Source organism: Nilaparvata lugens, chromosome 2 (genome assembly GCF_014356525.2).
Source record: "Nilaparvata lugens isolate BPH chromosome 2, ASM1435652v1, whole genome shotgun sequence".
NCBI lineage: Eukaryota > Metazoa > Arthropoda > Insecta > Hemiptera > Delphacidae > Nilaparvata > Nilaparvata lugens.
The window spans coordinates 64,233,907-64,259,810 of NC_052505.1; the positions used below are offsets into that span (position 1 = coordinate 64,233,907).

Consider the following 25,904-nt stretch of genomic DNA (forward strand, 5'->3'; position numbering starts at 1 on the left):
TACGATCAGACTACTGTATATGTGTAAATATAATTGTTTCCAGAGTACTTTTTCCTTTGTGTAAATTGTGAAATTCGATGTTTTTTTTTTAAAAGTCGTCAAAACAGCTGTTCTAAAGATGAAATATCTCGACTATGTGTTCTTTTTATAAACCTACCTCATGCACGAGAAGGAAAAAAGACTTATGTCAGTTTACAAAGTCCATTTCTCAAGGATGGGGTGGACTCTATTAGTTTCCCAGGAAATGGACTCATGCCAGTTGATAGAGCTGATAAATAACTATACAGGGTATGAATTTTAAATGAATCGGTCAAGTCTTTTTTGAGAAAATCGTGAAAAACATGGTTTTTTGGTAACCATCCGCCATTTTTCTGAAGAATATTACGAAGCTCATGCAATTTTCCAAGAAATGAGACTCATGTCAGTTGATAGGGCTTATAAATAGCTATCCATGGTATGAATTTGAAGAAAATCGTTAGAGCCGTTTTCGAGAAAACCGTGAAAAACATGTTTTTTTTGTAATTATCCGCCATTTTTCTCAAGAATATTACGGAGCTCCTGCAATTTTCCCAGAAATGAGACTCATGTCAGTTAATAGGGCTTATAAATGGTATAAATTTGAAGAAAATCGTTAGAGCCGTTTTCGAGAAAACCGTGAAAAACATGTTTTTTAGTAATTATCCGCCATCTTGAATTGAATTTTATTGAATTTCTTATTGTTGGGTCCTCATGGTTTAAGGATCTTAAGTTCAAAATTTCAAGTCAATCGGTTAATTAGGAATGGAGTTATCGTGTTCACAGACATACACACACACACAGACCAACACCCAAAAATCATGTTTTTGGACTCAGGGGACCTTGAAACGCATTGAAAACTTGAAATTGGGGTACCTTAATTTTTTGGAAAAGCAATACTTTCCTTACCTATGGTAGTAGGGCAAGGAAAGTAAAAATGAAGTTGCATTCAATATGGCGGACCAGATTTCTAAGGTCATTGTTAAGTAGTTTTTTTTTCAATTTGAGTAGGATCCCTAATCACACCCACCATCAAATTACCTTTGTGTATGAGATATTAAGCCGTTCTCGGGCTTTTCACCTACCCTGTATTTTGGGGCAATTCAACTCATGCAATACATATTTAGGATCCTAAAGTGGGCAGTTGGAGTGCTGGTGGGTGAATCTATTGGAGCATGTTGTAGAGATTATTTTGAAGAGTTAAAAGATTCTCCCACTACCAGGTGTATATATTTTGGAGGCTCTTTGTTTTATTGATAAAAATAAAGATTGGTTCAATACAGGAGAGTTGTTCCACTCATACAATACCAGATATAGACAAAACCTCAGAGACGACATTCGTCGAAATAGAATGTATGAGAGGGGGGTAAAGAGTGCAGGAATTCGGCTTTATGATTCATTGCCAACACGCGTTAAGGCTCTCACAGGTGAGAAGATTAGAATTAAGGTGAGGGAGGAGCTGTTGCAGGTTTGTCCTTATTCCAGTGAGGAATTCTTTTTGCATTATGAAATACAAAGATTGACGACTTAGAATCTAATTGACAAATCCGTATACCCCTTTCAAGAGTGGTCAGTGGGATGAAAAATGGAAATGAAATGAAAAAAAAACTAAATGATAAAATCGAAACAATTTTTTTCCCTATGCACTTTCAATGTTATTTTTATATCCTGAAAAGGACGAAGGAGTGAGTCAATTTTGGTGTCCAACGAATTTGTTTGAAAAGGTTTGAAGAATTCGTGTTCAAAATTTGAAGATGATTGATCAATTCTCTCTAAAGTTCTTGTCGAACATACAAACAGACAGAAAACAGCTTTGGGCTCTAGTAAGTCAAAAGTAAGAACTTCGCTAACACTCGTTCAAAAAGCGAAATGGCACTGATTCATTCACTCATTCATTCATTCATTAAGGCTGTGCAAAGGCTAAAAATAAACTTTCTACATGTGATATTTTTCCAAGTTTTTCGATTTGTATATTATCAAGCTATCAAGATGAAAAAGTTTTCTCGGGGAAACATTTTTTTTCTGATCATTACTTTTTGGAATATGAGCGCCTGAAGTTTGAATTTTTGGAACAGAACATTTCAAATTCGGTCCGATATAAATCCATGAGATTTAGAGCTTAGAGGATGGATTATTCATGGTATTGTTGATCTAGTAAAACAAAAAGTTTCTGAAAATATCAATCTTTGAAAAAGTTATTCAATTTACTCAACTAAAAGTTATTTTTGGTTATTTTTAGTAAATTGAATAACTATCTTAAAAATTGATATTTTCAGAAAATTTTTGTTCTAATAGATCAACAATACCATGAAGAATCCATCCTCTGAATCTCATGGATTTAACTCTCACCGAATTTGAAATGTTCTGTCCCAAAAATTTAATCTTTAGGCGCTCATATCTCAAAAAGTAATGATCGGAAAAAAAATTTTCCTGAGAAAACTATTTTATTTTGACAGCTTGATGATTACAAATCGAAAAACTTTGAAAAATATCACGAGTAGAAAGTTCATTTTTAGCCTTTGCACAGCCTTAATAATAAGCAGGATTAAAAATCTACTGGATCAAATACTTTCAAATTTGGCATGTATGTTCACTTGGCTATTTAGAGGCGCAATAAGAACCAATTTGAAAAAATTCCAAAGATACGCCCAAAATCTGCATTTTCTCAGCTTTTCAAAGAACTAATTGGCAAAAAAAAAATGTTCAAACTTGGTTCACAGGCTCAGCTGAGGTATAAAAATGTTGTATTGGAAGTTGAGTTTTGCCTAAAGTTCAAAGACTTAAATTCTACCCGTGATCGGCGGATTTTAAGTGTTTTTGCTGCGTTTTCTAGGCCTTATGAAGAACTAATTGAAAGATCATGTTCAAATTTCGTACAGAAGTTCAGCAAGGGTCTAGAAATTTATTCTCAATTCAGGAGTCAGAATTACGCCAAAGATACGCCCAAGAAAGGTGGTGGTTTTACTGCATTTTTCCCGCGTTCCCTATTATTTCTTCTGCGTTTTCTCACATTTTGCATAAACAATTGAGATAAAATATTTAAATTTGGTACGAAGGTATGAAGATGTTATATTGGGAGGCTCTTGAATAACGTCCAAGCTTCGCGGTTTTTGAGCGTTCTCCTGCGTTTTCTACGCGTTCTTAAGAAATAAGTTAATTGACAGATCGTGTTCAGATTTGGTACAGAAGTTCAGCAAGGGTCTGGAAATTTTGTTTTGAAAGGACTTCAGAATCACGCCAAAGATACGCCCAAGATGCGCGGTTTTACTGCTTTTCCTTGCGGTTTTCCAATTTTTAAGAATTAAATGAGAGAAAATGTTCAAACTTGGTACAGAAGTTCAGCTAGGGTATAGAACTTTGTCCTGAGAGAATATAAAAATTACGCCAAAGATATGTACAATATAGGCGCTTTTAGAGCGTTTCCCCATTGTTTATCTGATTAACTAATCAGTATTGCAGTATGAGACAGTAATGTTGGTATGTATACGATTTTGCAATATTGGTTTGGTCGATTGCATTAATAGAAACAGAAAAATAATGTTTATGAACTTTCTATACGGTATTGGATAATTTTATAGATATTATAATTTGATGAAGTTTGATTTTTCACAAAAACGAGAGGAGTTTCCTTGCAACTTAAATGACGGACATTTGAATAAAGATAACCAGATTATTAATGTGATATAAAATATGTGGTGGGTGGTCCATCCAATCTTTATGAGCTTTTAGAAAATACAATAGCAAACATTCGAGATCAAGTGGAACATCTTATTTCAGCTTTATTATGTTGGTAAGCCTACCTACATGTTAGGCCAATACTTCAGTTCTGTTTCCTCAAGCAGAAATTATTACAAAATAATTTCTATTCGGATAAAAGGGTTTAACAACATAACAGTTCCTAGATAGAGTTTTATGCAAAATCAAAATATTGAATTCTACCTTCATTGTTCAACAATGAAACCATGAACGAAAAATAGGAAGAAAATTCAGTTTGTAAATAATGTAATATTTTAAAAATTAATAAGAATTTCTAATTTTCCTCACCAGGATCACTTTCAAATTAACCCTCGAACTCACCAGTGGGTTCATAACCATCGTCTTCTACTTCTTCCAATTCAGTTTTGTCGTTTCCATCAAAGATGCCATCTGCTTCCTCATCAAGTCCATTCTCAATGTCATTGTCTGGTACCGGGTAATACTGCAGAGGGTTGAGCCACACGTCGTCCTTGATTACTTTTGCAATATCATCAGCCGAGGGATCACCATAATCGGAAAACCAACCGAAGAAAGTGTTGTGTTTCAAGAACCGCTTACCAAGAGCTTTTCCAGTTTTGTTTTTGTCGGTTTCCTTCGTTAGATTCATGCCTTCTTTCCATCGAATTGTTGTTCTTTGCGAAGCTGGATCTCCAGAAGATCCAAGATGAAATTCTTTCTTGATGACATCGTTTTCAAAATAAGGATTTTCGTCGAAATAGAAATTTATTCTGTACCCTGATTTGATGTCTTCAAACTCTTCAACCTCCAACTTTGAGAGGTAATGAAGACAATCTTCTTCTTCCTCATCTAAAATAGCTGATATTTGTGGATGATTAACAAATGCAGTAACCCAGAAGTATGATATTCTATTGATGATCTGGTTTCTCTTTTCAAAAAATGGTTTACGAAGCTTGTTGTACTTCTGTACAACTTTAAGAATTTCTCTACTTGCCTTTTCATTCAGTGCTTCGATCACAGTCTGACAGGTGTCGATTTCCTCCAAAGCTTTTTGCGTTCCGGCATCGTAATCTTTGCATGAATCGTCGCCTTCACCGCTTTGATCCAATATTTTTACTTCCTTAGGAGTTGTGCCGCTATCGCTTCTTGTAGCCATTTGTTGTTATTATCGAGCACCGCTTCACGCCACACACAAAACAAACACAGCTAGCTACTAACTTAGCTACTACAGTCTAAGACGTTTTAAAATTGTTATTGAACACTTTTGAAATGTAAAACTGGAACATAAACTTATGGAGACCAAAGTTTAGAGATCACACTTGACAAATTCTAATGGATGGAAATTAAATTATTTCTCATGATGTCATGAATTCTCAATAAAACAAGGTTATGTTTCTAGTTTTAGACAGTGAACTCTAAACTAACTGGAACGGGCTGTCCAATGCTTAGCTACAACCAAAAGTGTTTAAGGCGGAGTGAGTGAGACAGGCATACCGTGTGGGGTTCCCTTCTCTCTCGTACTCATACATTCAAGCAGGCTGTTGCAGCTCTTGAGTACGATTTTTCATTTTTTAAGTTTAAAAACGGATTTGAATGAGTATTAGGGCTATTAGTATTAGATCACAACCTTTTCTCTTAAATATTGTGATGTATTTGTAGTGAAATGCGTAGAATTGAATAAAAATACGACCGAAAAATGGTGATGTATTGTGTTGCATTTGGATGCAAGAATGGGCATGTTAAAGGAAATAAAATACGATTTCACAGGTAAGTCAAAAATTTTTATTCTGTTAATTAATTTGAAGAAATCTTTTTGTTTTACATACATTTTCAATACTTCTTTCTATATTGATCAGTTTATTTGACCAAAAATAAAACAACAAATTTGGTTATATTCCTAGTAAGTTATACCGTACTGTGATAGTTTCTATGTTTATTGAAAATTTCGGCCTACTTTATAGCATCTAAAATAAAAAACATAGTTGAAGAACAAATTAATCTTTATTCAAAAAAGAATAAATAATATCTGATGCAGAAATTGTGAATGTTTCCCTACAAAGACTATCATTCATTCTTTCACACATTCTATGTATGATGTAATTTATGGATATAAATTTGGTGTTAAGCATCAGCATTATAATGAATATAGTATATTTATCATTATTTGTATACGGTATATTATAAAATTTTTTATGGTGTTAATATAAATTTAGTGTAAGTAGCAACTAATAGAATCTGATAGTATAATACTATAATCTATAAGTATGAAAAAATAAACATTTAATGAATTTTGTGTAAACACAGCTTTACAATAATGATTAATAATTCTGTGTTATCATCATGAGGTGACATAATTTATTTTAGGTACCTACTTTTATTTTGAAAAATATGATATTGCTATCTGCTGAATTGTAATTAATTTTTGAAATCTTCCCATTTCAAATAAATTTAATAATCGTTCAATTTACTATCATAAAATAATTTTATGTGTATAATTATTAAAAGTGTATTATTGTTTATATAATTTATAATTATAAAATAATTATTATTTAGCATATTTTACTGTTTGCTTATCATATGGTCATAATTATTATAATACAATTGATATAATGTTTCTTCATAGATTTCTTTGCATCATTTCTGAAACTCCCACACTGATTTGAAAATAATGTTATCAGAATACCTAGTATATTGCTATCATTACATAATTTAATAATCCTGTGTTATTGAATCATCATAATTTATATTATTTACCTACTTTTATTGTGAAAAATATGAGATTGGACTATGAGCCTGTTTCTTTATTCCCAATCATTTCATGACAGTTTTTGTCCTTGTTAAATAAATAAAAATTAATAAGAATTTCTAATTTTCCTCACCAGGATCACTTTCAAATTAACCCTCGAACTCACCAGTGGGTTCATAACCATCGTCTTCTACTTCTTCCAATTCAGTTTTGTCGTTTCCATCAAAGATGCCATCTGCTTCCTCATCAAGTCCATTCTCAATGTCATTGTCTGGTACCGGGTAATACTGCAGAGGGTTGAGCCACACGTCGTCCTTGATTACTTTTGCAATATCATCAGCCGAGGGATCACCATAATCGGAAAACCAACCGAAGAAAGTGTTGTGTTTCAAGAACCGCTTACCAAGAGCTTTTCCAGTTTTGTTTTTGTCGGTTTCCTTCGTTAGATTCATGCCTTCTTTCCATCGAATTGTTGTTCTTTGCGAAGCTGGATCTCCAGAAGATCCAAGATGAAATTCTTTCTTGATGACATCGTTTTCAAAATAAGGATTTTCGTCGAAATAGAAATTTATTCTGTACCCTGATTTGATGTCTTCAAACTCTTCAACCTCCAACTTTGAGAGGTAATGAAGACAATCTTCTTCTTCCTCATCTAAAATAGCTGATATTTGTGGATGATTAACAAATGCAGTAACCCAGAAGTATGATATTCTATTGATGATCTGGTTTCTCTTTTCAAAAAATGGTTTACGAAGCTTGTTGTACTTCTGTACAACTTTAAGAATTTCTCTACTTGCCTTTTCATTCAGTGCTTCGATCACAGTCTGACAGGTGTCGATTTCCTCCAAAGCTTTTTGCGTTCCGGCATCGTAATCTTTGCATGAATCGTCGCCTTCACCGCTTTGATCCAATATTTTTACTTCCTTAGGAGTTGTGCCGCTATCGCTTCTTGTAGCCATTTGTTGTTATTATCGAGCACCGCTTCACGCCACACACAAAACAAACACAGCTAGCTACTAACTTAGCTACTACAGTCTAAGACGTTTTAAAATTGTTATTGAACACTTTTGAAATGTAAAACTGGAACATAAACTTATGGAGACCAAAGTTTAGAGATCACACTTGACAAATTCTAATGGATGGAAATTAAATTATTTCTCATGATGTCATGAATTCTCAATAAAACAAGGTTATGTTTCTAGTTTTAGACAGTGAACTCTAAACTAACTGGAACGGGCTGTCCAATGCTTAGCTACAACCAAAAGTGTTTAAGGCGGAGTGAGTGAGACAGGCATACCGTGTGGGGTTCCCTTCTCTCTCGTACTCATACATTCAAGCAGGCTGTTGCAGCTCTTGAGTACGATTTTTCATTTTTTAAGTTTAAAAACGGATTTGAATGAGTATTAGGGCTATTAGTATTAGATCACAACCTTTTCTCTTAAATATTGTGATGTATTTGTAGTGAAATGCGTAGAATTGAATAAAAATACGACCGAAAAATGGTGATGTATTGTGTTGCATTTGGATGCAAGAATGGGCATGTTAAAGGAAATAAAATACGATTTCACAGGTAAGTCAAAAATTTTTATTCTGTTAATTAATTTGAAGAAATCTTTTTGTTTTACATACATTTTCAATACTTCTTTCTATATTGATCAGTTTATTTGACCAAAAATAAAACAACAAATTTGGTTATATTCCTAGTAAGTTATACCGTACTGTGATAGTTTCTATGTTTATTGAAAATTTCGGCCTACTTTATAGCATCTAAAATAAAAAACATAGTTGAAGAACAAATAAATCTTTATTCAAAAAAGAATAAATAATATCTGATGCAGAAATTGTGAATGTTTCCCTACAAAGACTATCATTCATTCTTTCACACATTCTATGTATGATGTAATTTATGGATATAAATTGGTGTTAAGCATCAGCATTATAATGAATATAGTATATTTATCATTATTTGTATACGGTATATTATAAAATTTTTTATGGTGTTAATATAAATTTAGTGTAAGTAGCAACTAATAGAATCTGATAGTATAATACTATAATCTATAAGTATGAAAAAATAAACATTTAATGAATTTTGTGTAAACACAGCTTTACAATAATGATTAATAATTCTGTGTTATCATCATGAGGTGACATAATTTATTTTAGGTACCTACTTTTATTTTGAAAAATATGATATTGCTATCTGCTGAATTGTAATTAATTTTTGAAATCTTCCCATTTCAAATAAATTTAATAATCGTTCAATTTACTATCATAAAATAATTTTATGTGTATAATTATTAAAAGTGTATTATTGTTTATATAATTTATAATTATAAATAATTATTATTTAGCATATTTTACTGTTTGCTTATCATATGGTCATAATTATTATAATACAATTGATATAATGTTTCTTCATAGATTTCTTTGCATCATTTCTGAAACTCCCACACTGATTTGAAAATAATGTTATCAGAATACCTAGTATATTGCTATCATTACATAATTTAATAATCCTGTGTTATTGAATCATCATAATTTATATTATTTACCTACTTTTATTGTGAAAAATATGAGATTGGACTATGAGCCTGTTTCTTTATTCCCAATCATTTCATGACAGTTTTTGTCCTTGTTAAATAAATAAAAATAAATAAATAATACGCTTCTCTTGAATCTGGCCCAAAGTTATTCCCATGCTTGTGAAAAGTTGACAATACTAAAACTACTGCAGTCACAAATAAAAAAATTCTTTTCTTCATTAATATTCAACCTATTTCATTATTTTTGCTCTCAAAAAGTTAACAATGAACTGCTTAATAAAGGAAAAATAACGCTTTCGTGGAATAAGACATACAATATAGAAATAAAATAGAAATTGAGACTGCAATGCATTCTCCCATAAGAGCCAATGCGTAACAAAATGAACGAATCCCACAGCAATGCGGGTTGCCTGTCTTTACCAGCTGCCTCACTTTTTTTGTGTTGCTAGTCCATTCCAGTTAGTTTAGAGTTCACTGGTTCTAGAAGCCGAGAAACAGAATAAGTACAGAATGGAAACTTGTAATCAATCGCCTATCTAACCAATGCTTTTTACATGACCCCAATACCACGGAATAAGCATACAGTGTTTCTTTACATGTAGTGTTTCCACAGAGAAGAGGAATCCCTTCTTCTTTGTGGTGTTTCTTTCCTCTGTGCCAATACTAAACACGTCACGTGACCTTGGGAAGTTCCAATCCTGGTCTTCTGATTGGCTCGTAGCAGTAAACGAGATCAGTTGATCCGGATCATTGAAGTGACCCGAACCTTTGACTATAGAAAGAATAGACATATTATGGGATACGCGGATTCGAAGACGGCACAAGTGTCGCGGCTCTAACGGCGCGTATGGTGAAACTACTCATTCTTAGCTTAGTCCGATAGCGCCGCGTGTGGCTAGCTTGCGAATCACCAGCCTAACTCCCCCGCCACCATACCCAGCCATAGACAGAGAAAGTGGAGCTAACGCCTGCTGTCTCACTCCGGTTTCAGACTTTTCTCCTTTCTCCGAGAACTAGTTTGCGAATCGAATCAGCCTTCATGCTCTAACGCCCTACCTAGGGAACTATAAAGACTTAAGGTATTTATAGTTCCCTAGTCCTACCATACCAGTGCCAGAGAAGTTTTATCTGAAGCCTGATAATCGGGAATCTAAAATCACACTTTGCATTGATGTGGCGGAGCTCCTGAAATTTTTACAGATATGAGACTTGTGGCAGTCAATGACTATTTTATCCTTTTATATAATTAAAAAGGCTATCCTTGTATATTATTATTATTATTATTCATTATTTAAGATCTTTCCAATTCATGTTATTATCTATAAAATTTAGTTTAAGAATTCTAATTGTTTCACTTGTTGTAATACTAGTATACATGTTGGTTACATCAAATGATAGGAAAATAGCTGGAAATTAGTTGGAATTTTTATACCTTTAATTTTTTGAACCAAACTATATGTGTTTTTATGCTATGGTTTTCTTCCATTGAAGTAGTAATTTATTCATATATTTGCAAGTTTTATATGCAGGAGCATTACAATACTTTACTACTGGCCTTATTGGTATTCCAACCTTATAAATGTATTTTTGATTGGTCTATTAAACATTGGAGATAAAGGATTTATCATTTTCATGATACGATATTATTAATATTTTTAGGTACTACATTCATGAGTTGGATCTTCTGTTGAATTTTCAAATGTCAAATCTCTCAATTTAAATCAAATGTTTTCAAATTGTTATCTATAATGAATTTTTTCACTTTATCATTATAATCTATTTGTTTTATGATAACTGTAGTAGGCCTACTTCCCTTGTCTGCTTTTGTGCTAATGGCATTCCCATTTTTCAATTTGTTTGAAATAGATTCCAAGTTACATGTCTTCTTTAGAACTTTTCAAAAAAGAATTTTTCTTTCAATAATAGGTTTTATCTATTGTAAGCACGATATGGACGGCGGGAGAAGCCTCCACCAAATATGTAAGCAAAAATGTGCCTTCACTGAATATGTAAGGGTGGGAAAATGAAAAACAAGGAAAAATCGTACAGGTTTTTGATATTTAAAACAAAACAATAAATTATTTGTACAAAATTAGAATTATAATTAGAAATAATAATAATCAGATGAATATTTTCAAGGGCTACTCACTTTGCTGCTAGTGAAGATTCATTTGTTGTGGTTATGAAAAATTTAAAACAATGACTCAGTAGTCACCTACCTTTATAAAAATGGCTTCCCAATTTGGCATCCACTGGTTGAGACGCGACGTTAATTTATTAATTAAAAATCAAAAAAACTGATCTAATGAAGTGGGTTCAGATCCCTTTCTATTCAATAATACAATTGTCTTTAAACTGCCCGAACTGTGACAGGAAAACTGTATTATAAAACAAGAACAAAATCTATCCCCTTCACCAGAACAGCCGGACTTTACTCACAGTCCTATCGAACGAGCTCACACACCACACAAAAGCAAAATTTTGGGTATTAATATATAACTCAGTCAATGCCAAACATGAAGCCATTTCAATACATATTTTTATCAGTCGCACAAGCGAGCACGTTTGTTATCAAAAACAAAAGAGAAGCTACAATAATTTTGATAACAAATGAAATAAACAATCTTTCTGTCGTTGACAAAAATTGTTCAAAGACAAAAACACTGTTCATTAAACTTTTCTAAATTAAAACTCTAAAATCCTGATCAATATGAGATAAATATATGATTCATATATATGTCCCATATGATCAGGTGACACTATGCTTCAATATAGATATTGAATTCTTTTATTGATTCACTATTAAAATTATTCTCAATTTATTCTTGTATTATCTGATTCTTTTTATCTGATAATAGCATCATATAGCCAAAACATGTGACTAAATCATTTTAAAAAGGGTAACTATTAAGTTTCCATCTTATTTACAGTATATTCAACAGTGTAGCCCTAAAAAATAGACGATATTTACTGGAAATTTACTTTGCTCATTATTGCTGTAATTTGTGAGTTAAGTTGATTGATTTTTAATGTATGGTACTATAATATAATCTGAGTACCCGATACAGGTAACAGTGAAATTTTGTGCATAATTTAATTTTATTCTTTGTTGATTGAAACATAAATTAATAAATTAAATGATAAAAATTACACAAAAAATGCGAGCTTTTACTGAAATCCCGAATGAAATAATGTAACTTTATTGTGTTTTATGCAACTTGCAACTTATTCAAACATAATTCATAATTCATTAGTATTATCTTTAACTAGCTTGCCCGGCAAACTTAGTACCGCCAAAAAGTCAATGTATCACATGTCACACTTGACTATTTGGTGAATCTTGAAATTCATCTGAATTTATCCCAATATACACACAACATATTATTCCAAAAGTTTCATGCTGTTCTGTCAAGTAGTTTTTGAGTCCTATAGGGAAATATCAATATATATTTATATATATAAATTAATGTCTGTGTGTAAGATAGTTGATAGTTCCCTATAGGACTTATTATATATATATGTAGATTCGTGGGTAAGCCGGAATATGTTTATTCAAGTGTTAGAACTGACAGTAGTCAAGCTTCAGCTTTCCAAAACAAAGGTTGTCAAAACATTCATAGCTTATTATTATCATCTCTCATTTATCACAGAGAGAATAAATGAACATAGCTTCAACATAGTGCTTATAGAATAACTTGTTCTTTCAAAGGTATTAGAGTGCAATAACGCATATGTAAATTATTTTATAATCTCCTATAAATCAATAACATGGTTCAAAAAGATGGAATTGGCAGGAGTAGGCCTATATTCTTGACTTGGCCGGTGATGTGACGAATCAGTGGTGATGTGTGAAACGAGTGTGCTTTGAGATTGTGTTTGTTATAGCATGAGCGTTATGGCAGAGGTGATAGGAGGGAGTGGAAGAGAGAAAGAGATATGTGTGAGAGAGCGCGAGAATGGAGGGAGTGGAAGAGAGAAAGAGATATGTGCGAGAGAGCGCGAAAACGGAGGGAGTGGAAGAGAGAAAGAGATATGTGCGAGAGAGCGCGAGAAAGACAAGTAGCGCAGCTCTAGCGGCACGTACCAGAACTCCGTCTTGAGTTACGCGAACTGCCGTCATCAAACTAATGCATTGGATAATATGTCTATTCTTTCTATAGTCAAAGCCCGAACCTACCATCAATACTATATTACAATGCGGCGCTTCCTAACAAGATGGCGGATTTCAGCGTCAGGGTACTAGCCAAGTTTCCGTACTGTATGTATACTGTTGCCGAGCGCCAAAACCATTGATATATATAGTTAGATGACTAAGCTATACCTTTAAACGGTGTACACACGTACGTTTGCCTCGGGTGAGCATACGTGTATGGGCTTGCATTCGCACGTGTGGACACTGTTCGCTGAGGCATGTGGGCGAACCGGAACCCTGTCGGTATTTTGGCGTGCTCAAAGGCGCCTCAGGCGAGCATTGAATGTACGTGTGGACGCGATTTTGCCATATGGGTGAGGCAAAATGTAAACATTGAAGGCGTCATAACCTAATTCCAATGAATTAGGTTAATAAATGACAAATCAAATTGTGATCCAATAAATAATTGTAAATTGTAGGATTTTTGTAATTTTGTAGGATATGTGGATTGTCAAATATTTAAATAGAAACATGCATGGAATATATAATTTGTATCATGATTAACAAATTTAGAACTGCATAATTTAAGTGAAAAAAGCTTCTCTGAAGGGTTCCTACAAGAAAGTAGCCTATAGCTCAAATATTATTTTACTGTGGCTATCAAATCATCTTGTGTTTGTTTCATGTTATCAATCAGAGTTGTTAATTAAAATTGTAATCTTCAATATGATATTATACGTTTTAGATAGCTAGGCTATCTATAGAGAGATTTATTCAAACTTTGAACTAGTATTCCCTTAAAGGTAAATATTGAAGCTAATCTTTTGGAGAATCTTGTTTTGTCATGTGTATGAGCAGAGTTAGTTTAAAATGGGCAGCAATTTTGTATTTGATTCAATTTATGGCTAATTTCCTTAAAGAAGACTGTCAATTTTGTGAGACAGTGTTAAGTGCTTTGATTAGGTCATCAAAACTTCTGGAATTATTGTAGGAATTTTCTTTTTTTGAGATTCAGAATAGATATTGGAAACCAACAAATGAATCGCCTAATGTCAAGAATCTCAAAGTTAGAGCCAATCGTTCTTGTGGAGTTATTGATTCCCTCATGATGATATCATTACTGTTTAGATAACTAGTTGAATTAGATTCAGTATATTAACAAGATAATGTTTTGACAACCTAATAAAGTTTGAACTGTCAATCTTATGCCAAGTAGCAATTTATTTCCTTACTTCAACCTACAATCGTTCAACCCACCAACATCGTTTGTCAAGTTTTATTTTTGATGTTATTATATAAGTCATTGAAATAAAATGATACTGCTGCAATTTGTGATAACTATCTTCAATGATGGAATGACGCCATTGTTGTCATGTGGAAAATCTACATCTACCATGTCTTCGTGTCGTCTGCAAATCAGATAGCTTTTTGAATGCCGAGGCAAACGTGGATCGCGTCCACAAGGACGTACAGTGAATGTTGAGGCATATGTACATATGTAGAACTATGTAGTACATATGTAGATTCGCGCGAACAATCGTATGTACATATGTATACAATGTACACAGCGTTTGGAAGCATGATGCCTCCTTCATTTCTCGTCGCCATTGAATATCGGGCAAGAAGTCAGGCGCCCAGACCGAGTCGCCTAAAAGTCAATATCATATTTGAAAAAAAGCATGTAAAAAGCATTGGTTAGATAGGCGATTGATTACAAGTTTCCATTCTGTACTTATTCTGTTTCTCGGCTTCTAGAACCAGTGAACTCTAAACTAACTGGAATGGACTAGCAACACAAAAAAAGTGAGGCAGCTGGTAAAGACAGGCAACCCGCATTGCTGTGGGATTCGTTCATTTTGTTACGCATTGGCTCTTATGGGAGAATGCATTGCAGTCTCAATTTCTATTTTATTTCTATATTGTATGTCTTATTCCACGAAAGCGTTATTTTTCCTTTATTAAGCAGTTCATTGTTAACTTTTTGAGAGCAAAAATAATGAAATAGGTTGAATATTAATGAAGAATATGATATTTTATCATATTTTCCCAATATCATATTTTTCAAAATAAAAGTAGGTACCTAAAATAAATTGGGCGACTATAGTCACCGTAAACGCGAATTTCACTAGCAGACTTTGGTAGCGGAAACAGTGATAAGACAGAGCTACCAACTAAACCTGGTAACCGCTACTGTAGCGGATGGATAGCGGTTCTTGTTAGCTGTTACCTTTTTATCACTTCCTATTCCTAACTTACTTGACCGCGAATTTTTAATTTCAATTACGAGTTTCATACATTGCGAATTATATTAATCTACTAGGAATAAATTTGTTTGATGGATGAATTACGAGACTAAAATTTTGATAAAATATGCTGTTACGACCATGCTGAAATGAACAAAAAATATGATTTGACTGACAAAATTGATCTTTTGATAATATTATTGAGATTTAGTTTTTCAAATGCCAGGTTAGATTATTATTTTTTATCAAGCTACAAAACTTAGCCTACTTCATCAAATAAAATTAAAATTGATGGTGGCTCATTCCTAGATAAATAATATCCTTCCTTATTTATCCAGCATATTGTTGAATTGAAAATTAGAAAGATCTAAGCAAGTCTAAGCAGCTTATCACCAAATAAAATTGAATGATGGTGGCTAATTCCTAGATAAATAATATCCTTCCTTATTTATCCAGATTATTTTTGAATTGAAAATTAAAAGATCTAAGCAAGTAGATAAATAAAATTACATTTTAAAAATAATAATTGCAATATGGAAACAAAGTTACCGTATATATTCACTTCTCCTTATATGGCCATCAAAATTGATAGAATGAATGAAAATTCTTAAGTAATTTATTGAAATGTTTGATTATAATATTGATTAATTTTTCAATTACAGTAACTTAATTAATTGAAAATGGCAAAGAAAAATAGTCGATTCATGTCCTGGTAAATTGATGAAACTTTTTGAAAGCTATATAGGTAACTTACTTGCAATGAGAATTTTAATTATGCCAATATTTAGCACCTATTTCGTACTATTTAGTACCAACAATAAAAATTTTCTTTTCTCAAAGGTTAAAGAGTTATTGCATGTCAATAACAGGGGTCAATGACCTCTGCCCATGGGCATGTCACTGGCCCGGCTATGTCTGAATTTCAACAAAATAATTATGCCAATATTTAGCACCTATTTCGTACTATTTAGTACCACCATTAAAAACATTTGTACCTTTAAGTAGAGCTTGCACTACATCGGTGGAGCGGCGCGACGCGGCGCGGCGCGGCGCGGCGCGGCGCGGCTATGTCTGAATTTCAACAAACTAATGATGCCAATATTTAGTATCCATTTTTTACCATTATCAAAAACATTTGCACCTTCAAGTAGGGCGTGCACTATGAAGGTGGAGCGGCGCGACGCGGCGCGGCGTATCAAGTGATCAAGTTTACCTCCATCACAGAGAAGAAAGAATTCCTTCTACTTTGTGACCTCCATGCATTGGACCGCGGCGCGGCGCAGATCTCGAAGAGTCTCTGAACTTTTCGGGATCGGAACCGCGTCACGCCGCGCCGCGCTCGCAGTGCACGGGCTTTCCATTTTCCGCTCTTCTTCAGGCCGGGCATTGCTGAAATGAGTACATTGAGGAGAAAGATAATTTTTGGCACTTATAGAAACTATTTTCCAATTACAGTAGATGAAATATAATAGTATTTACAATTACTATGGGAAAAGAATTCTCTATAATTTGAGATTTGAATTTATCAAATATTTTATTACATGTTTAGTTTCAGTATTAGTATTAAGTTTAGGTTTTTCTGTATAGATTTTGCGGCATTCCCTCCGTCGTCTCGGCGGCGGCGGCGCTTTCCCGCAGTGGCACCTTCTCCACTGTATCAACGGCGTCGGGGGTGGTGCTTTCCCATAGCGGTAGTTTCTCCGTCATCTCAGGGGTGGTGGCACTTCCACGCGGTGACAGTATTTTCAATGAATTTAATGTTTTGACAGTTGAGCAGCTGCATATAAATTATTTAATTATTTACATCAATGAACATAGAGAACTTTTCAACCTTCGTATATCACCTTTCAATCTTCATCCCTCAACCATTACATTTGAATCACACAATGCAGTTCTATCTATTTGTAGAAGACAGTTTGATTATAAGCTTATAAATGTGATACCTGCTCTTTTCATAACCGATCATTTAAATGGAAGACTTCTGAGAGAGATAGATTTATGGATTGCTTTTTCACATCCTAGGATAAGTGATTTCTTGTAATAATTATTGTAATTAGAATAAGTTCATAATCATTCAAGAAGATATGCCTATTTTATTTCATTTTTATTTTCTTATCTTGTATTCTCTTACTTTTTTTTATTTTCCTTCTTTATGAATTTCCTCAAATGGAGATGTTTGTAGGGGTTATGTCCAATGAGCGATTTTAGTAGAAATTCATACACATTTATGAGTATATTTCAAAATGATTCCAATCCATTAAATACAAGTTCATTATTCTATTGTTTAATTAGAAAAAATGATAACTGCTTTCTAGGAGAAACATTATTGCTCCCAAAAAATATCAAATCCCAATTAACAGAAATGCAAAAATAATAATTTTGAAAATAGCTGTACCGTATGCCCGGTCTAAACGACAACGATATTAGCGCAAACCTGCCAAGTTTGCGTCGTGTAGATGGGAGATCGTTGTAAATTTCTGAGGTTAGAAGGTTTCTGCTTTCTTTGATCAATCTCAGCCAGGTTTGCGTCAATTTTTCTAGGAAACGATTATGTCTCCTCTATCCATCAAAACCTAAATCGCTTCAAAATGAAGATAGAGAATTCGCTATTTCAGATTCGGATTCAGCACCCTCAAATCAAAGATGTGCGAGGTCAATTCTCAAAAACAAGGATGGATAATAAGTATCTTATTTATACTATAGTAATGTAATAGATATAGTTATACTCTTTACTTGATAAGCAGTATTCTTGAGGAGAAGGAGGAGGAGGAGGAGGAGGAGGAGGAGGAGGAGGAGGAGTAAGTGGGCGAGGTGGAGGAGTAGGTGGAGGAGGAGTAAGAGGAGGAGGAGGCGAAGGAGAAGGTGGAGGAGGAAGAAGAGGAGGTGGAGTAGTTCAGGAGGAGGAGGAATAGTTGGAGGAGGAGAAAGAGTAGGGTGAGGAGGAGTAGGTGGGCGAGGAGGAGGAGTAGGTGGAGGAGGAGTGAGAGGAGGAGGAGGCGAAGGAGAAGGTGGAGGAGGAGGATGAGTGGGGTGAGGAGGAAAAGGAAGAGTAGGGTGAGGAGAAGAAAGAGGAGTAGATGAGGAGGTGGAAGAGGAGTATTTGAGGGAGGAGGAGGAGCGGTGGAGGGATGAGGAGGTCGAGGAGGAGGAGGAAGAGGAGGCTTGAGGATTCATCTCAAGTTTATAAACACTTCAAAGACTTTGTATAGAATTTATATATTGTTTAGTTTATAATACAGGTTTGTGTTAAAGTTTGTATCGTGTAAGCAGAGGTTTGAGCAAACTTGGCTCAAAGCCAGATTTGCGTAAAACTGGATTTGAGCCAATATTGCGCAAATATCGTTGTCGTGTAGACCCGGCAGTAGAAAAATTATTAATGGCTTCTGAAGTCATTATTATTGAAGCATTCATAATTAAAAACTTAACAATTAGAATTGGTGTAGGGAAATATTTATAGTTGTTATTGTAATGCTTCTGGAAATTTCCATTTTACACGAAACAAATAAGATATTTAATTTCAGAAGCAAACTCTGTGGTATTTTCAGTTCTAAGTTTATAAATAAACTATGAAAAGTAAAATAGGTGTTTCAAAATGAACATAAATAGACAGGCACGGCCCTAGGGACTTTGCCGCCCTGGGCGAAATCAGCAAACGCCACCCCCCCCCCCAACGACAGGTATCCCGTCTAATAATTATTGTTTACTTATAAATTTGCCGAAAGGTTATCAGCTGTTCAAGTTAAAAATGACATTTAAACAAATATTTGACAGATATAAATATTGAGGAATAAGTGCAGGCAACGAATGCTCAAATAAAGGTATGGAGGGAAAATTTTGGAACACAATTTTCAACTCTACAGCTCTTTTAAGGATGTTAAGAGGATTGATATATCAAAAATCCTCACCCTTACCCCATGTACTAAAGGGGTGGGGGTAGTTTGAAAGTACCATTTTTTTCATTTTTCTCACATATCTCGGAAACTATGCATCTTAAGAACATTTGTACACTGTACAAAATTGAAGCTCACAAAATTACCAACAAGTTTTGTTCTCTACATTTTTTTCATATCTCAAAGTAGTCATATCTCAGAAGTTCAGTTTTAGTGTTGAGAGTGAAAGTTTTGTTTGGTAGAGGATTTCGGAGCTGAAGAGTGAAAGAGTCCGTAGTGAATACCTCAGACTAATACAGGCAAAAACTTTGAGCTCTTCAGAAGCAGATGGTGTTGAAGAAGTATGGACAAAGCTAGCCAATGGCCTGAAGGAAGCAGCAAATGAAGCAATTGGTCAGAAAAGATGGAAAAGGAATGAGGGATGGTACGATAATGAGTGCAGGGAAGCAATTAGAGAGAAGAATGAAGCCAGATCTCGAATGATACAACGAGAAACAAGAAGAAATTATGAAGATTACAAGGAAAAACGAAGAATTGCCAATAGAACATGCAGGACAAAGAAAAGAGAAGCTTTGAACAAACAGTTAGAAGAAATTGAAAGCTTATATAAACAGAATGAGACGAAAAAGTTCTATAGAGCGATGGAAAGAATAAATAAAGAATATAGGCCAAAAATTATTTCATGCAAGGACAAAAGAGGGAGAGTTTTGAATGGAGAGGATAATATCATGGAGAGATGGGCAGAGCATTTCAGAGAACTGTTAACAGTAACAGATATCAATGAGGAGAATGTACATGAAGGAACAGGGGAGCCACTTAGTATTGAAGCGGAGTTTGTTGCAGGGCCAACATTAGAGGAAACAGAAATGGCTGTAAAGCACCTAAAGAATGGAAAGGCAGGTGGCCAAGATAATATATCGGCAGAAATGATAAAGTATGGTGGTGATGACACAGTCAAGAGAATACATGAGCTGATAAGTATGATATGGAGAGATGAAACTCTGCCTCAAGATTGGAACATAGGTATAATATGTCCAATTTATAAAAAAGGCGATAAACTGGACTGTAATAACTATCGTGGAATAACTCTTCTCAGTGTAGCTTATAAAGTCTTATCAAGTATTCTTAACAATAGAATTAAGGCCTACACAGAACAAGTGCTTGGAGAATATCAATGCGGATTCCGGCCAGAAAGGGCAACAGCAGATCAAATCTTTACAATCCGGCAAATCGTAGAAAAGTTTTATGAGCATGACCTGGATTTACATATTTTATTTATTGACTTCAAGCAAGCCTTCGATAGCATAGTGAGAAGTGAGCTATGGAAAACATTGGAGCAATATGCCTTACCAAAAAAGCTCATTAATCTAGCAAAAATGACAATGAGTAGGACTGCAGCAATGGTCAAAATTGGTAATAGAAGGAGCAGCACTTTTGAATTTAACACAGGTGTCAAACAAGGCGATGGACTATCTGCAATCCTATTCAATATTGCATTACATAGAGCTATTGAAGGATTAGACAGGGGAAATATTTTCCACCGAATGTATCAGGTATGTGCATATGCGGACGATGTAGCAATAATTGCAAGAAGGAAAGATGTCCTACAGGAAACGTATTTGTTGCTAGAAAGAGAGGCGAATAAGATTGGCTTGATAGTGAATGAAAGAAAAACGAGGTACATGAAAATATCAAGTAGTCAAGCAAGAAGAGTGCCACAAAACCTCCGAATTGGAAATAAAATCTTTCAAGGTGTAAGGAACTTCAGCTACTTGGTGGTTGAACTAAATAACGAGAACAAGATGGGTTACAGCATAAAGCAAAGAGTATTGGCTGGAAATAGAGCATACTTCAGTAACATGAAACTTTTGAAGAACAGGCTCATATGTAGAAACACGAAACTTAAAATATATGAGAGCCTAATTCGACCTGTTGTAACGTACGGCTGTGAATCTTGGACGTTAACAAAAGAAGACAAAAACCATTTAGGCGTTTTTGAAAGGAAAATCCTAAGAAAGATTTATGGTCCAGTTAAAGAAGGAGAGGAGTGGAAGAGAAGAACTAATTCAGAGCTTGAGGCATTGATGAAAGGCCGAAATATTGTAAAATTTATAAAGGCACAGCGGCTTAGATGGTTTGGACATATCTGTAGAATGAACGAAAACAGAATGCCTAAAATAATATTCAAGGAGAGGCTACATTCAAGAAGAAAGATAGGAAGGCCGAGAATAAGATGGGAAGATGAAGTGAGAGACGATCTCCAAAAAAATGGGATATAGAGGATGGAGACAATTAACAGAGGACCGAGAAGCGTGGAGAGCTGTAGTGGAGGCGGCCAAAGCTCATATTGGGCTGTAGTGCTAAAGAAGAAGAAGAAGAGGATTTCGATAAATCTGATACTTTTTGAGATATATATGTTCTAAGGTGATGCTACTAAAACTGCTGCAACAGTCGTAGGGAAATGCGTAAAATAGTGAAAATATACATCAAATTGAATATAATTTGATGCTCCGTCAGCTTATAGTCAGCAAGGATTCTCTTCATCAATCGTTCAAAAATTATAAGGCCGAAAAGATGAAAAATTGTAGGCAGAAGGTATTTTCAAAAAATGTCTCACCTTCAAAAGCGGATATCTCAGAAACTGTGAGAGATATGAAAAAAATGTAGGGAACAAAACTTGTTGGTAATTTTGTGAGCTTCAATTTTGTACAGTATACAAATGTCCATAAGATGCATAGTTTCAGAGATATATGAGAAAAATTAAAAAATGGTACTTTCAAACCACCTCCACTCCTTTAGCACATGAGGAAGGGGTGAGGACTTTTGATATGTTATCCTCTTACTATCCTTAAAAGAGCTCTTGAGTTGAAAATTGTGTTCCAAACATTTCACTCAATAATCTTAAATTGACTGGACTAGAACAGTAACACAAAATATCTGATTAAACTATTTTTACTTTCCTTGCCCTACTACCATAGGTAAGGAAAGTATTGCTTTCCAAAAAAAAATAATGTACCCCAATTTCAAGTTTTCTATACGTTTCAAGGTCCCCTGAGTCCAAAAACATGATTTTTGGGTGTTGGTCTGTGTGTGTGTATGTGTGTATGTCTGTGAACACAATAACTCCATTCCTAATTAACCGAGTGACTTGAAATTTTAAACTTAAGGTCCTTATACCATGAGAACCCGACAATAAGAAATTCAATAAAATTCAATTCAGGATGGCGGAAAAAATGGCGGATGATTTCTAAAAAGCCATGTTTTTCACGGTTTTCTCGAAAACTGCTCTAACGATTTTCTTCAAATTTATACCATGGATAGCTATTTATAAGCCCAATCAACTGACATTAGTCTCATTTGTGGGAAAATTGCAGGAGCTCCGTAATATTCTTGAGAAAAATGGCGGATAGTTACTAAAAAACCATGTTTTTCACGATTTTCTCAAAAATAACTTGACTGATTTATTTCAAATTCAAACCCTATATATTTATTTATCAGCTCTATCAACTGGCATGAGTCTTTTTCCTGAGAATTTGATGGGGTCCACCCCATCCTTGAGAAATGGACTTTGTAAACTCCCTCTCGTGCATGAGGTAGGTAGTTAGAGCAGTTTATTAAAAGAACACATAGTCGAGATATTTCATCTGTAGAACAGCTTTTTTGACGACTTTTAAAAAATCATCGAATTTCACAATTTACACGAAGAAAAAAGTACTCTGAAAACAATTATATATATATATATACACATATACAGTAGTCTGATCGTAGTTTCAAATATGTTGCCGCCAATCGTCATTATGTTATTCCCCTAAATTATTCTCGTTTAAGAATGAGGCTTACAGTTCAATGAGCAAGGAAAGTTGTGTGAGTGTACCACACCAGATTTTTATGTTATAAACAGATATATGGTACACAATAAGAAAACATAATTAAGACGGTAGTTCTGAATCAAGAGACTGCAACAGTGTATTGGGCCGATTTAACTTGCTAAGTAATCAAAACTACAATTGCTACAACACGAGTTTGCTCAACCCACTTGTTTAATTGAGTAGAACTCGTCTGACCTTTGCATAGAAAAATTCCTTCTCTAGTTCTTCAAGATCTAGGGACTGAGATATTTTATGTTCGCTAGACCACTCAGACGTTCCTGGGACATTGTTGATCTTAGATATATGTCTTTATTAGCTTGAGTTTGAAAAAGCTTCTTATAAAATTTTACTATTCACATGAAATTTATTATTTATTTGCATTTAAAAATGTTCCATTCCTTAAAATTTGCCGCCTCCAAAAATCTGCCGCCCTGTGCGGCCGCCCGGTCCGCCAACCCTTGGGGCCGGGCCTGCAAATAGAAACAAAATTATTGTTCACCAGGTAAAATCATACGTACATTATGGTGAACCTGTAGTTCTGCATTTAGCTTCAGCTGCTTCTGGATAACCGTGTTTGAAGGTTCTGAAGTACCTACTCTCATCATACATCATGCCATCAGATATCAACATGGATAAAAATGATAAATAGGGCGCTCTTTTACAATAAATGTAGTCGCACAAGCTATCTCTTCGAAATCCATCTTTTTTAACAGGTGGTGAGTTATACCTTCCACCCAGCTCACAGCTGTCAAACATGCTGTTCCACAGACTTGTGAAACAATAGGCAGAAAGATGTTAGACATAAGAATCCATTCTCGGAATTATATTGTTTCGAAAATTTGCTGGGTCTAAGAATCAACAATGTGAAAACCCAATCAACTTTAACTTCAATTTTATTTATAAAAAAAATTACGTAACGATAGAATAAAAGTTATTGACAAAATAACCGTATTTTGCGTTCCATCTAATAGTAGTGTAAAGAGTTGAAAAATATTGCCACAGAGTATGTACTCTGATTAAACTCTACTAATAGTACAAATCAAGCTTTCTGGAAATAAATTTGTGAGTTTACTTAATTATTACATGTTATAAATATTCAAAAAACATGTTTTTTATTCTAAACTGCATGAATTTATAAATTTCTATATTAATATTGGCCTAATAGGTACCCTACCTACTTTCGCGGTGATATGTTCTATGTACCATATTCATTTATTTACCGCCGTGATACGATATTATAAGATTCATAGGATCGTGGCAGTTTTCTTGACAGAACCTCTCAATAACGAATACCTCTCTGCAGCGAATTTTTTCTCTGGATAATCGACTTCGTTATACAGAGGTTCGACTGTATACTCCCTGCGTGGATGATTTGTCCGTGTGCAGGGAGGAGTCTAACTAAATCAGACAGTTAAAATACAGTGGTTTTAATAGGGGAAACTATGAGGTTGCGGGCTCAAATTATAGATCTCGACTTGTCGATGGTGGGAAAACTATAGTTCTTGGCAATAGAAAAAAAGGGGCTATAGACCCTGCTGAGCGCGAACCCACAAGACAGCCGAGCGCTTTTCGCTAGGAGTCCCAAGGGGTATAATAAGGAATTATAAGGGAACTGACAAATAGGGACTTTTGTCCTTTAGTCAACTAGTCTTATATCATTTTCACTCGGCTTTTGCCAAACCAACGCAGGTTTGCAACTATAATAATATGAGTACAACCATAGCCACCTCTAATACAATGCCCCGGCCTACGATATTGCAACATCGCAGTGTAGGCCTAGAATCTAATACATGATTGGTGAAAAAGATTTTTAAAAATACCAGCTGATCTTTTTCACCAATCATTAATTAGATATTAGGCCTACACTACGATATTGCAACATGTATTCAATGTATTGCAATGTATTCCAGTAATAATTTTTCATGTTCATTATTTCCAGACAAAGCCTTGTGATTTACCTCTCGTTATCACTCTAAATGAAGTGACATATACTCTAAGAGGTTTTCTGGGATTCTGTGGGAAAACATCAAGCATCACAAGTATTGGACATTATGTTGCTTATGTAAGACGGTGCAATGATACATGGGAGCTATACGATGACACTAAAGACTCCAAGATTTGTGTGTCGCCAAGCAAATCGGTACCCTGTCAAGTATTGGTCTATACAGTTTAATGCAAGGTACGTTTCGATAAATTTATATTCATATTTGTGTACACGTGTACAATAATTATACATAGTGGGTGAAATGTATGAGAATGGCTTAATATCTCATTCACAAAGCTAATTTGACGGTTGTTATGATTGAGGATCCTAATAAAATTAAAAAACAGTACTACTTTACTGTGACTTAAAGAATCTGGTCCGCCACTTTGAATGTATTTTCTTTTAATAGGAAGGTGATCATGCGATACATGATTGCAATTAGGAAATTAAAGACAAAATTAATGGTGAAAACCGCACATTGATATGTCAAACCGTTTCGAAGTTCAGAAAACCCTGCAAATCAGAAATTAAATAAGTAAGTAGCCTACATTAAAAATCTTACCTAACAAATTGTTTTGTTAGAAGTGTAAAAGATGTGAATACAATGGGTGTTTGAAGTATTAGTTTCAATGAACAATAGAGTTTTATAGGTAAAATGTATTTTTTTCCTGTCTGATTTGCATTATATTGATTGATAATGTGGATATATTCGAAACGGTTTGGCTTATTATCGATGTGTGGCTTTAACCATTCATTTTGAATTCA

General features: G+C 34.4%; 1 protein-coding gene across 2 annotated transcripts in view; it reads right to left on the bottom strand.

Annotated features, from left to right (window-relative positions):
- Positions 1-7,853, bottom strand: part of LOC111056506 (protein SET) — a 68,926-nt gene extending 61,073 nt beyond the window's left edge. The window contains exon 1 of one of the 2 annotated variants that reach the window (XM_039422449.1): positions 6,642-7,853. In XM_039422449.1, coding sequence (XP_039278383.1) covers positions 6,642-7,434 — 793 coding nt within the window. In that variant the 5' untranslated portion in view covers positions 7,435-7,853. Of the gene's footprint in view, positions 1-4,092; positions 5,303-6,641 lie in introns of those variants that run through there. The other variant, XM_039422448.1, reaches the window with a different exon arrangement.
- Between the last annotated feature and the right edge of the window lie 18,051 nt (positions 7,854-25,904).